This window comes from Rhinichthys klamathensis, unplaced genomic scaffold (genome assembly GCF_029890125.1).
Source record: "Rhinichthys klamathensis goyatoka isolate OS25496 unplaced genomic scaffold, OSU_Roscu_1.1 h1tg000591l_1, whole genome shotgun sequence".
Classification (NCBI taxonomy): domain Eukaryota; kingdom Metazoa; phylum Chordata; class Actinopteri; order Cypriniformes; family Leuciscidae; genus Rhinichthys; species Rhinichthys klamathensis.
In genome coordinates, this window is record NW_026607048.1 from 824,804 (window position 1) to 839,298 (window position 14,495).

A 14,495-nucleotide genomic window follows, 5' to 3' on the forward strand; every position below is an offset into this window, starting at 1 on the left:
CTTCAGGAGCTCAGTGTAGGCATTCTCGGAACGAAGTCACATACTCCAATACACTAGTTTGCGGTGCCGTCTCAGACAGCAACTGTTCCCGAAACAATTTAAGTGGACCCCGCACAGTGTGCCCGAACACTAATTCGGCAGGACTAAAACCTAAGGATTCCTGAACGGTCTCCCGTACTGCAAACATGACCAAAGGAATGCCTTCATCCCAATCTTTCCCGGTTTCAAAACAGTACACACACAACATACTTTTCAGGGTCTAATGAAAGCGTTCTAGCGCTCCCTGTGACTCTGGGTTGTAAGCGCTAGAAAGTTTATGCTTCACAGACAAACAGTCCAAAACCTGAGAAAACAGCTTGGAGGTAAAGTTGGTTCCTTGATCCGACTGTATAACTCTGGCAATACAAAATGTAGAGAAAATTGTTATCAGTTCTTTAGTCACATTTCTAGCTATACGCATAGGAATTTCCTCAGGGTACCTAGCAGTGCACATTAGAGTCTAATACTGAGATCCAGACTTAGCTATAGGTATAGCGGACCGACACAATCAATAATAATTCTCTCAAATGGCTCTGACAGAATCGGAATAGGATGAAGAGGAGCATTAGGAATTCCCTGATTAGGTTTACCAGCTATCTGGCACACATGACACGAACGGCAGTACTCCGAAACCGCAGATTTCAAACCAGGCCAGAAAAAATTGCGAATAATGCGATTGAAAGTGTTGTTTGCTCCCAGATGGCCAGAGTGAGCATGATCATGAGCTAAGAACAAAATCTGTTTACGATAATTATACCACTACCTGAAACATGGTCTTCAAGCTCAGATCCTTTTCTGATGGAGACCACTTACGCACTCCATCCTCCCAGACGTAAGCCACATCCGTATCCGCTACATCATCTTTTTGTACAGCCACAGCGAGACACTTGACTAGAGACGGATCAGCTTTCTGCGCAGCTGCCAGCCGTTCTTTCCCAGTTCCAAGCATGGACTCAAATTGGACTGCAACATCCTGATCAAAAACACACACATTAGGAGAGACATCCTGGACACATTCCTTTCGGTCATCATTATTAGTCATAAATGTTTCAGACACATCTAAAACATCATTAAACTTTCTAGTTTGAGCATGGGTTACTGCGCAGGCAGGAAAAACAGAAGGAAACTGCTGGCCCACACATCAACCGGTTCACAAAACACAGACACATCTGGCTTGTCCTCAACAAATGGGCTGAGGGAACACTTTACCACCAGCACTATCATTACCTAAAATCAGATCTACTCCTTTTATAGGAAGCTGAGAACCTACTCCCAACTTCACAACTCCAGTGACCAAATCAGATTTGAGATAAACGGAGTGCAAGGGAACTTTGATACAGCCAAGCTCAATGCCACAGATTAATACACTTGATCCGCAGTATGACTGCTCGGAAAAATCTAGTGCACTTTCCACAATAAAGGATTGAGTCGAGCCAGTATCCCGCAAGATAGTAATCGGCTTCAAATTTTCCTGCTCACTTGCTCAACCATTCATAATAAATGGGCAGTATAAGTTTGTATGCAAATTAATGGAATGAAACGCAAGGGGAGCGGTATGAACTAAAGCAACTCCCTTGGGTTTCTCAGGGGGCTTATTCTGATTCCAGCGCTTACAATCTGTAATAAAATGTCCTGGCTCACGAGAGAAAAAACACCCGCGGCTCTCTCCCTCATGAGCCACATTTGTATTACGAAACACATTCGAGGATGCCTCTCTATTCTCCCGTTTTCCCTTACCCTTAAAAAAAAAACCTTGAGCCGTTTTTCACAGGAAATTCAACAGATGAGCCGAATTTCTCTACACACAGACGGAGTAAAAACGGTTTTGTGATTGAGCACAAATGCATCTGCTAAAACAGCTGCATTAGTCAAAGACACTACCTTCTGCTCAGTTAAATACACCACAATGTCCTCTGAAACACAACTTTTAAAATCCTCTAACAATAAAAGTTCACATAATTGCTCAAACGTTGTAACTCTGCTTGCTGCACAACATTTGCCAACAACACAGCTTTCTTCCGAGCAAACCCACAAAATGTTTGACTGGTCATTTTCTGATGGTTTCTGAATTTCTGGCGATAAGCTTCAGGTACTAATTCGTACGCTCTCAAAACAGCAGCTTTAACTGTATCATAGTTCAAACTTTGCTCAATAGGCAAGGCAGTGCATACTTCCTGGGCTTTACCCACTAATTTACAATGAAATAACAATGACCACAAATCTTTTGGCCAACATAGCTGCTATGCGCTCGAAAGCGACGAAATAAGAGTCCACCTCCAACTCTCTGAAACAAGGGTAACGTATTTACTCACATCACAGGTGGTCACAGACACACCAACAGAGGAGGAAGTAATGGGTGGCGGACTTTGGTTCTGTGCAGATGAGACTGGTACATTCAATGATGAACGAGGAGACGGAGGCCTAGATCTTGGCATAGGCACAGGCACATTAGGCGACGATCTGGCTTGCAATTCCAAGCTCGATGCTGTGCATCGTAATCCTGTTTTTTTAGCTGCAGATCCAACTCCTTCAATTTAATAGCCAGCATAGGATCAAAACGGGAAGGATCAATGCTCGGAAAAGAAAAGGGATCCTCATCTACAGCCATTCCAGCACCATTCCCCATTACTCCTTCCCCAGACTCATCCGGCAAAATTCTACCCTCCACCAATTTGCTATACAACTCTTCTTTAACAAATCGTTTTGGCCCCCTGCCTAGAAAAAACGATATGAAAGAAATCTGCAATTTGTAACAAATCAACTTTACGACACTTATTAAATTCCTCCGTGGTAGGAGATAATGTAAATGACGTTAAATCAAATTCCATGTTTATGCTCCTTAGACTCGTACCACGCCAAAGTAAAATTATCAGGCAAATAAATGCATGTTTAACCATATCAATTACCTTCATTCATTGATACGCAACGGACGAGCCCCGAATTTATGTTATGGTCCCTGGTCTAGGTCAGCATATCTGCATAGCTAAAACCAAGCATATCTGCTGACTCTGTTGATTTTCTCCTTGATTCTTTTAACTGAAAAGTTAAAAGTGTAATTGATGATATTACCTGTGAAAGTCAGGAAGAATAGTGGTAGACAAAAAGCACCTTTGAGAAACAAAACAGCTGTGCAAAATATGAAAGACAATACAGAAGAGCAGAGCGCATGTGGCGGAAGACAAAACTTGTAGTCCATTATAACATCTACAAAGACAGCATCCATGCTTTTAATATGGAACTAGGCAAAGCTAGACAGACTTTCTTCTCGAATATTATAAACAGCAACTTAAACAACACACGCACTCTTTTTGCTACTGTAGAGAGACTAACAACCCCCTCCCAAGCCAGATTCCCGGTGAAATGCTCTCAGACAGAAAGTGCAGTGAGTTTGCTTCTTTCTTCTCTGAGAAAATCAATAATATCAGAAAGGTGATCAGCACATCCTTGAGTTGCTCTGGGGTCAGACAGATCAGACCACAACCTGAGAAAGTAGTTACTATGTCTGTTTTCGAAGAAATTGAAGGCAAAATTTTGGAAGAAACCATAAAGCACCTTAAAACATCAACCTGCGCCCTTGACGCACTTCGAAGTAAATGAAGTGGTAAATGCCTCACTTCTCTCTGGGAGTTTTCCAAACTCCCTGAAAACTGCAGTTGTCAAGCCCCTCCTGTAAAAGAGCAATCTGGATAAGACCATTAAGCAACTATAGACCGATCTCAAATCTTCCTTTCATAGGCAAGATCATTGAAAAAGTTGTCTTCAATCAGCTGAACAAATTCTTAAGCTTGAATGGATACGTTGACAATTTTCAATCTGGTTTCCGATCGCATCACAGCACAGAGACAGCGCTCATAAAGACAATAAACGATATTCGCTTAAATACTGATACAGGCTAATTATCAGTACTGGTACTACTCGACCTCAGTGCTGCATTTGACAATGTCGATCACGACATACTTCTTGACAGGCTGGAAAACTGGGTGGAGCTTTCTGGGATAGTCCTAAAATGGTTCAGGTCGAGAAGGGAGAGGTTATTATGTGAGTATAGGAGACCATAAGTCTGAGTGGACATCCATGGCATGCGGAGTCCCTCAAGGCTCAATTCTTGCGCCACTCCTGTTCAAGCTGTATATGCTCCCAATGAGCCAAATAATGAGAAAGAACCAAATTGCTTACCACAGCCATGCAGACGACACACAGCTCTACTTAGCCCTATCGCCTAACGACTACAGCCCCATTGACTCCCTGTGCCAATGCATTGATGAAGTAAACAGTTGGATGTGCCAAAACTTTCTTCAGTTAAACAAAGACAAAAATGAAGTCATTGCGTTTGGAAACAAAGATGAAGTTCTCAAGGTGAATGCATACCTTGACGCTAGGGGTCTAACAACTAAAAATCAAGTCAGGAATCTTGGTGTGTCTCTACAGTCAGACCTTAGTTTCAGTAGTCATGTCAAAGCAATAACTAAATCAGCATACTATCATCTGAAAAATATTGCAAGAATTAGATGCTTTGTTTCCAATCAAGACTTAGAGAAACTTGTGCATGCTTTTATCCCCAGCAGGGTGGATTACTGTAATGGACTCCTCACTGGCCTTCCTAAAAAGAGCATAAGACAGTTGCAGCTCATACAGAACGCTACTGCCAGGATTCTGAGCAGGACCAGAAAATATGACCATATCACACCAGTCCTCAGGTCTTTGCACTGGCTCCCAGTTACATTTAGGATTGACCTTAAAGTATTATTACTGGTATATAAATCATTCAATGGCCTAGGACCTCAATACATTGCAGATATGCTCACTGAATATAAACCTAACAGATCACTCAGATCATTAGGATCATATCAGCTAGAAATACCAAGGGTTCACTCTAAGCATGGCGAGTCTGCTTTTAGATATTATGCCAGCCGCAGCTGGAACCAGCTTCCAAAGGAGATCAGATGTGCTCCTACAGTAGTCACATTCAAATCCAGACTCAAAACACATCTGTTTAGCTATGCATTTACTGAATGAGCACTGTGCCACTGTGCGTCCGACTGTTTTTTACTGTACTTTATTTAATTTTTTATTCTAAACTGTTTTCATTATTCTTATTTGTTTTGATTATTTTAATTTCTTCTATATGTAAAGCACTTTGAATTACCATTGTGTAGGCCTATGAAATGTGCTATATAAATAAACTTGCCTTAAAAAAACATAAATGACTAACATATTATTTGTGTTTACCCATTTTATTTTTGTTTTCTGGGCTGTTTTCAGAATGGTAGTCGTGATATTGACATTCATGATATTAACAACTCAATTTCTTAAACAAATAAGAAACAATAACCAAACAGTTTGGAAGCAAATAAAAAAACGTCAGAGGTGAGCTAATGCCTAAAACAATAAACTAACATAAACTAACTTCCCCACAAGAAAACGAACTTCCCTGAATTAAAATAAAAGAAACAAAACATTCAATTACATACCCTACCTCCTAACCAATAAACAGGAGAAAAGGTGGAGGCCTTTTGGCCTACAACATAAATGGGAGCAAAACCCCCTACAGCTTCTCAAATAATGAAGATGTGATACAGATTGGACCAATAGGGACCACTGATGTTATCAAAAGATCAAACTGTAGCAAAAGCAACTAACAGCACTCTGTTAAACACCACAAGCGAGATCACAAAAATCACAGGCCTAACACACAGCAGCACAACAATCAAGAGCAATCAAAGTGACAGAAAGAGCTATACCTCCAGAGGAATTCTGGGAAATTTATAATTTCCGAATCTCTTCTTTGGTCTGAGCATCAACAGTGTCTCGTTACCTCCAGGACCGATCCTAAAGGAGAAAAAAAAACAGAGACCGCAAGAACAACAGAGACAATGCAGCTACAATGTGTCACCAATGTAACAGTAGTAAGGAATTCAAGAATGTCAGTTTCAATCACATTTCTTCCATACAAATGCCTTAAAATGCGTAAACCCTTGATCAAATTAAACGTGTAATATTGTAGTACATATGTACTACATAACTGTATACTGTTCTGACCCTTCTTGACATTGAGTGTACAAGTTCATGACAAATTCTTATATATATTTTGTTAAACTCCTGGAGGATGACATCCTTGAGTTTGATGGGGAGTGTTGTCTCTACAAAATCCCCCACAGGTGCCCAATAGTGTTAAGGTCGGGTGAAATACTTTTAGTTTGTTTCTCTTCAGTTCAGTTCCATTTTCCCACTTATCATTTTGTTACCATGGCTATAGATGAATTAGTTGTCACCGGTTTGTCACTGAGTTCATTCACCAAGTGTATTAGTCATTCAGTTCAGCGTCCGGTATTGTGCCTAGCACACTGTTTCATGCTGTTTGCCTGTTACTCACTGCTTGTTTTATTTACTAAATATTCACTTTTCGTCTTCATCTTCATTGGACTTCAATAGATTGTTACTGATATGTATTCAGACAGACTTCCTCTTACGTCAGCTGCTGTTAAACATTATAGGTTACTAAAAGGAACTGCTGACCACACATGGATTTTTATGAATGCATGTCGTGCAGTGATAGTTCCAACCACCAACTTGTCAGCGAAAGCTTGACTGGGTAAATAGGGTAGTGGTAAAGATATCTTACACAGACACAAACCTTCTGTTTGGCATAATTCCACATTGCAATATATCAGTATTAAAAGATCTCTATCAATCCACTGCTCTTCTTACATTTTAGGGGATGGCCATTTGGATTATATACATTATTACTATGTTCCAGGGTCCTATGTTAAATAGCAGATAATGCACTGTAAACATTTTTATATATATATAATTTTATTGGTAAAAAAAAGTGTTAAATGGTGAATGGCAAGTTCACTTACTATAATTTGTGAAAAACATTATGACCTAATAGATCTGTTGGGCCATTTTGCATAAAAATACAGTAAAATGCTTTTAAATCTACATATTCTTATGTGAAAAAACGTAAACTGATATCCCCACCTGCGTTACATTTTCCATTTGATGGTATTTTGTTTAAATAATTGTTGTTATTATGTACATTAATGTTTTATGTTATATCTTATGTTGTTTAAATCATGTTTATTGCATTATTTTAGTGTCATGTGTGTTACCAAGGTGATGTATTGTAGTTGAGTCTGGGCACCTATTAATTGACATCAGCTTGTGAAAAAGCTACTTGTGATGAACTCTATTTCATCGTGTGTCTCTTTTACCACCTGTATTATCCGTACAGAAATAGGTTTTATTACTTAATGGAATATTAAAATATAATTTAATGAAATATATCATTTTGTACTGTAAATTTAAGTTCAGTCCCATAAAACCTAAAATGTTGCTGTTTTTTTAACTGAAAGTGTTGGCAACCACAGCTGATTCACAGCTGACCATGGGAACATATCCTCATACCAACAAATACAAAAACTGATTCCAACCGTTCAATCTTTATATTCCATCTGTAGGTCCCTAGTGACTCTCACTAGTTTAATTGATAAACAATTTTCACTGGTAGTAAGGAATTCAAGAATGTCAGTCATATTTCTTCCATAGAAATGCTTCTTCCCACACTTGACTTGTGTGAAGACACTTCACAGATGTAACCCAGATTCTAAACTATTCAAGAAATTATGTTTTTCAAGTAAAACATAAAATACTACTTCTTTTTGCTTCATGCTTCCTCATTTTTTGTTTTGTTTATAAGATGTATGTCACTGTCTTTAAATTTTAAAGACTCTTTTTGTCTTTATACACTGTATCTGTTTGTGGAGGTCTTCTCTTATTGCTAGGCCTACATGAAGGGCAGCTGTTCAGGGGCAGCAGGGAGTGAAGATTATTAGAGTAGTCATATCTCTTGGTTTTCTAACAATAGCCTTTCAGGTTGCGCTGGTAAAGATATGCAAATAATCAAGATGATAATAACGTTTTTGAATGTGGAAATATAGGTTGCTGAGTGCAAATTTACAGTTACTGTAACTGAAACGGAACGGATTCCACAAAACTAAAATGTGAAAGACATGACAAAAATGTGGTCTCATATAGCCTACCAACCTAGCCTGTACATTTCTGATTTTAATAAATACGTGTGCCATGCATAAAGTAGCTACATAATATAGCGTAGGCCTACGGTCATTTTTTACTACTCATTGTCGACGGAATGAAAAAAAAACGTAATTGGGAATTTTAATCTTACAACAATTTTACAATTCAGATTTTCCCTACAATAAAAATAATTTCTCGATAACTCTGAATTGCGAGATATAAAGATATAAACGAGAAATAAACTCGCAATTGCGAATAAAAAGTCGCAATTGTTTTTTTTATATATATATTTTTTTGTATTTTATAAACAATCTGTCATCATGTATATATTAGGCAATATTTGAGTGTAAGGGCAAAGTGAAAAACGTTGTGGTTGGTTTTCTCGTAACACGATGCAAAAGTCCCTGGAAGTTGGTGCAGAGAGCGAAATCAAATAAGATCACCTCAAATTTCCGACCTTTGCCACTGTCTACTTTCATGACGTAAAGCTCATGAATATTAACTTGATCATTGAACGTCAAGCTACCCTTTACAGCCAATCAGCTGTACGGACGTCATATTACTGAATTAATATTCATGAGCCAGGTCTCTGTGTGGTCACCATTGACAAATTCCACCCTCTGCGTATCCTAATATTTTTTTTAGCTGCTTCGTCTAAGTCCAGAACGGAGTGCAGCTTGCAGTTTTTGAAGTACTGAAGTTGATGTCCCCTGAATAACGTGTTTCCAGACCGAAGGTAAGCAGACGTCAAGGTGTATGGCACAACAGAATGTTCGCTAATGCTAACGCTAGTATGTTGTAGGTTACTTAATCTCAACAGCCTGATTGTCATTTTAAGGTCAAAGTCCCACTGTGCGCTCTCTCTCTCTCTCTTTCTCTCTGATCCGCCCTCCTTTTGAATGTTTTGTCTGTCTTGATCGGACCGATGCTGTTGATCGCAAAAGGAGAAAAGTGAAAGACAAAATTCACTGAGAATCACGAACTGTCAAACCGAAACCGTGTAAACCTGCCTCATGGTGTGCCATGATGTTACAACGCATGCATATCTTTGATGTTATTGAGTCTCGTTTTATAGGGTGATTGTGTTAAGGTTTAAGACGGTTGTTGTGTTTTGCGAACAGTTTGTTGCTGATCATTAGCTGGTGCATCCTGGACCAGCTACCATCTGGTCATACCAGTTAATGGTGGTCTAGCTGGTTTTTGGAATGGTATGAGTGAACATATGTATATGTTATAGCCTACATTATATACGTCTATATGTCTAATATGGTCACTCACAGGTGTGTGTATGTGTGTGAGAGAGAGAGCGAGAGTTATGTTATACATTATAAATGTCTAATTATAAAAGGGTTTTTTGTGTGTGAAATTAACTGGACAGGTTGAGCTGTGTGAAGAGTCTTCTCTATAATTACATTATGGAGATTGCATTTGCATTTATAATATTTTGTTGTACTATATTGTATTACAGTGCATAACTTCTTATCTTTTACATTAGATATACAAATGTTATTTCAATGCTTTTTTAAGTGTAATTTCCTTGCAGTTCAAAAGCACAGCTATAAAATGACATTAGCCGGAAAAAAAAAACATTTCTGCAAGTTTCTTGAAATCTTTGGGCAGGACGTCTTTTGACTCTAAGGAGTGGTATGTTATGTTGCATATTACTAATTGTCATACACATACCAAGAGGTGATTAGATTACGGCACAGTCATTCCCCTTATTTAAAAAAAGTTACATAAGATGTTTGAATCATAATGCACAACTATATGATGTAATGATCATGAGCACGTTATGTCCATGTCAGTCAGTGTAGTGTGGTTGGCTTGAGGAAGAAGTGAGAAGTGTTATATTTGAAGCCCTACACATGCTAGAGGCGCGTGCACATGTGACTGACAAAGCCTCTGTCTCTTAAAGGGACAGCAGCTCTGAATAACTCCCAGTGGTTATGTATTTGAGTTATTTAAAAAAATAACTTTAGCTTACTTTTTGCATTCCTAGTACTCCCATCGTATAGGTCAGCTGCAGCTATAGACATCCGTTGAGGATCTGTCAGTGAACTACTAGTGGATATGAATCATGCACAAACAATGTACCGGTAGATGCAACACGCAGGCGGTTTCATAAAAGCTATGGAATGTTCTGCTTAGCCCATCATGTTCACACTGTCCCAGTGACTCAATTTGATATCGTACAGTTGTCATGGAAATGACACATGACCTCTTTGGCAAATGGCAACAGATAAGTGTTCCTGAAACACTTATTGCTCAAACTTGCCTTATTGACCCGAGCAAACACGTATTTATTTAGCATAGTTTAGCGTTGTTTAATACTTTACCATTCTTTTTTCTTCTGTACCTGCTTGTGCTCATGATATACTTACACACTACCGGTTTGGAATAATTAAACTTTTTTTTATGTTTTTGTACGAAGTCTCACCAAGGCTCCAATTATCTGATTAAATATGTAAAAACAAATCATTTATTTATTATGATTACTCCAGTCTTCAGTGTCTCATGATCCTTCAGAAATCATTATAATATGATGATTTGCTGCTCAAGAAACATATTATTTTCAATGTTGAAAAACAGTTGCGCTGCTTATATAAACTTAATATTTTTGTGCAAACCAGGCTACACTACAATTCAAAAGTTGACAAAAATTGATACGCATTAAATTGATTAATTGAAGCAATTATAATGTAAAAAAAAAAAAAAACATTTCACATAAATGCTGTTAATTGAACTTCCTATTCATCAAATAATTTTTTAACTTCATATAACATTTACAATTGTACTGGTTTTACTATATTTTTTGATCAAATAAATGCAGCCTTGCTGAGCATAAGAAACTTCTTTTTAAAAACATTAAACAACTCTATTATTCCAAACTGTCGACTGCTAAGTGTATATATTTATTTTTTTATTTTGACAGATCTTTTGTTACTGCTACTATGGCACACTCAAGTCAAGATGGCGACTATGTAGCTGATGGTGAAGTTGGATGGTCCTCCATTGGTCATCGTCTGAATTCCTTCCAGCACTTCCCTCGTTCTGAAGAAATTTCAGCGGAGCGACTGGCCCGTGCAGGCTTTTATTTCACAGGCGAGGCTGACAAGGTGTGCTGTTTTAGCTGCCATGCGACGGTGGAGGACTGGAACAGAGGGGATACCCCATTGAAGAGACATCAGCAAGCATCTCCCGGCTGCAAGTTCCTTAGCTGTGCTCACGGCTTGAGAACCTCCAACCTCGTCCACAGCCCTGCTTACGACGAAGTGGCCGAAGCCAGAGAGTTCCTCCTCCGCACGGGAGGGGTGGTGGATGAGACCATTTATCCCACTGTGCCACACATGAAGAGTGAGGAAGCTCGGCTGAATACTTTCAGTGACTGGCCTGCAGACGCTCCAGTTCAGCCCGATGACCTGGCAGCAGCAGGGATGTATTACTGTGGGACAAATGACTATGTGCAGTGCTTCTGTTGTGGGGGGAGACTGGCAGGATGGGAGCAAGGTGACGATGCCTGGGATGAACATGCAAAGCACTACCCAAACTGCTTCTTCATCTTGGGCCACGATACGGGCAATGTGCCGCTGACAACACCTAGACCCAGGCTGAATGGCCGTATAGCCTCCGTGGAGACTTGTGAGGGGCGTCTTGATAGCTTCAGAGGCAGACAACACCCCATAGATCCTGAGAGGCTGGCCAGAGCTGGTTTCTACAGCACAGGTAACTTACTGTTATGTTTCTCCATGTAGAAATGCATATTCAGTTCATTTATTAATTAAATCTCTTATATAGTCTTTAGAAAAATGAGCATGGTTTGATATACTTGGAGAATAGAGTGCTGCAGTGATGATGTATTTTTGTAGGCTAAATCAATAGCGTCACCCTGGCTCCCTTGACAAAAACCCTTTAGGTATCTTGAGCTTGTGTTAAACAGACCTTATTTCAGGTGTTTAACCAAAAACCTTTTCAATTAACCCATTTACTTCGGGACGATGGAAGTGTTAAATGGCTACAAAAATACGTCATCCCTGTAGCACTCTATTTGAACACAATGAACAAACTGTCCTGGTGTTTTGTCATATAGGAGAACAAGACCGTGTGATCTGCTTTAGATGTGGAGGAGGAGTGAAGGACTGGATACCTGAGGAAGACCCTTGGGAGGAGCATGCCAGGCACTATCCAGGGTGAATGACTTTTTCATATATTGAGACTTTGAGGTACGTTTGCAAAAATGCAAAAAGAGGTATTTAACTTAATGTCTAGGCTGCTCTTTTGCATAAAATTAAAGTTGATAGTAATTGGTTCTGTCAAGCTCCAAGAGCAACCAGAAAAGTAGGAATGCACCACTATTAAAAATTTGACTGAAAATTGTCCTATGGCTGAATACATATAATATAATAATTCTATACATTTTTATAGTAAGTAAATATATTTGATTGATTTTTGGAAAACCATTAAAATATTCAATCAATCATTTAAATGCAAATTTAGGTGTCACAACATTATAATGTACAGTATGAAAATGGAAAATTGGTTAACGTGAGCTAACAATGAGCAGTTGTATTTTTATTTACCAACATTAATAATGAGCAATACATTTGTTACATTTTATGTATTGATCTTTTTTTTAATTGTTCGTTAATGCATTAATGCTTTAACTAATATGACCTTATTGTAAATGTTACCATCTTTTCTGATATTTAAATCTAAAAACACATTTGAAAAAATATATAATATTTATCTGCATATTTTAGATAAAGATCATGTGAGGTAAACATTGAAGAATGTGTTTTCTAAATGTAAAATTATTATAATCGACCCCCAGCTGCAGTTTCCTTCTGGCAGAAAAAGGAGGAGAATATGTCAGCAATATACAACTGAGATATCCGAATGGAGTCCATTCAGTGAGTAATTTCCTATCTTTTACACAACCACTTGTACTTCAGTTGAATGTGTTGAATTGATAGAATTCCTAATGAATGTTCTTTGAAAATACCCTTTGATCCTGCTGTAAATAGTATGCACTTTATTTTACAGTCCTGTTCCACGTGTACATAGTATACTATGTACTCATTATATCAATTACAATAACTGGGTTATAACTATGTACTAACCCTGAATCTAACCCTAAACCTAACCTTAACCCATGTAGTTACCTAATATTATAAGTGCTTCCTTGGGTAACTACACTGTGAGTACATTGTAAGTACGGTACACAAACTGTAAAATAAAGGGTTACACTTTATTATGAGGTGTCATTGTTACAGTATAATTATACATTTAAGAACGGAGTAATATTAATTAACTACATGTACTTACTATAGTAAATATGTAACGAACACTGTAAACTAAAGTGTTACCAAATAAAGTGTAACCATGTAGTCTTACATATTTATTATTTGGACTTACAGAGGTCAAGTCAGAATGGTTTTTCAAGTCATGAGCAAGGTAAGGGTTTTTAAGCTCAATTTACGTACAGATCCAATGAATAACCTCTGTTTTTATAACTGCATGGGAACATGCTGTCTTCACCAGACATGTATTTGATTTGCACTTTGTCTGCAGCAGCACAGAAAGTCCTGCAGTCAGAGATTGCACAAAAGGCTGTAGATATGGGTTTTGACCCCATCAAAGTGGAGAGCGTTCTCCAGAAGTTACGTCAGAACAATGAGGGCTATGCTTCAGTGGAGGCTCTTATTCAAGACATCCATGCACTGGAGAGCGCCAGTGACGTGCCTAAGAAAGTTGGCAAGTGCTTTGTTTTGTATGCAAGGAACTCTTAAAAGTAGTGATGATATACGTATATGCTTCAGGTTCTTGCATAACAAGTCTTTAACCTGCAAATACGACGCAACAAATTTTTTTTTTAATCAGTCTTAAAAATAACATGCCAAACTGTGCAGATTGACAACTTTTGAAAATCATATAATAAAATAAGCAGAGAACCATTAACTGTTGTTGTTATTTTTTTTATTCCTCCACTCTATTACTGTTGTTTTAACATTGTGTTTGTTTCTTACATGATTTCTGCAGAGGACCCCATGATGAAACTTGAGAAACTCCAGAGGGAGAAACTCTGTAAAGTCTGCATGGACAGTGACATTAGCACAGTCTTTATTCCCTGTGGACACCTGGTCACTTGTCAAAAATGTTCAGAATCCCTGGACAAGTGTCCTATCTGCTGTGCCACCATCACACAGAAGATAAAGACCTACAATGCCTAAAAGACAAAGAAACCAGCACTCCAATTGAAACAGGGATGTGCATTGAAAGTGGCAGAATATAATCATTCCTAAAACTGCACATAGATGATCAAATTTGATTTAAGCTGTGTGTGTGTGTATATATCTGTAGATGTACTAAACTCTAAACAAATGATATTGTTTTATTTTTTCATTAAGACCTGAAAAGAACAC

General features: G+C 38.3%; 1 protein-coding gene across 2 annotated transcripts; it reads left to right on the forward strand.

The window, feature by feature from the left end:
• Positions 1–8,683: 8,683 nt before the first annotated feature.
• xiap (X-linked inhibitor of apoptosis) lies at positions 8,684–14,305 on the forward strand. Of its 2 annotated transcripts, none has more exons than XM_056240312.1 (7): positions 8,684–8,812; positions 11,009–11,799; positions 12,164–12,263; positions 12,905–12,983; positions 13,491–13,527; positions 13,645–13,827; positions 14,113–14,305. In XM_056240312.1, the coding sequence occupies exons 2-7, from the start codon at positions 11,028–11,030 to the stop codon at positions 14,301–14,303; spliced, it is 1,362 nt and encodes a 453-aa protein (XP_056096287.1). In that variant the 5' UTR covers positions 8,684–8,812; positions 11,009–11,027; the 3' UTR covers positions 14,304–14,305. The 2 variants fall into 2 exon arrangements, with proteins under 2 accessions (XP_056096287.1, XP_056096289.1); XM_056240314.1 differs by having other exon boundaries at positions 13,648–13,827.
• The last annotated feature ends 190 nt before the right edge of the window (positions 14,306–14,495 follow it).

What these genes read in the sequence shown, in the direction of transcription:
- xiap (XM_056240312.1), top strand. Translation starts at nt 11,028, where the DNA reads ATGGCACACTCAAGTCAAGATGGCGACTATGTAGCTGATGGTGAAGTT. An exon ending in AGCTGGTTTCTACAGCACAG is followed by an intron (nt 11,800 to 12,163) that starts GTAACTTACTGT and finishes TTTGTCATATAG; the next exon opens with GAGAACAAGACCGTGTGATC. An exon ending in TGACGTGCCTAAGAAAGTTG is followed by an intron (nt 13,828 to 14,112) that starts GCAAGTGCTTTG and finishes TGATTTCTGCAG; the next exon opens with AGGACCCCATGATGAAACTT.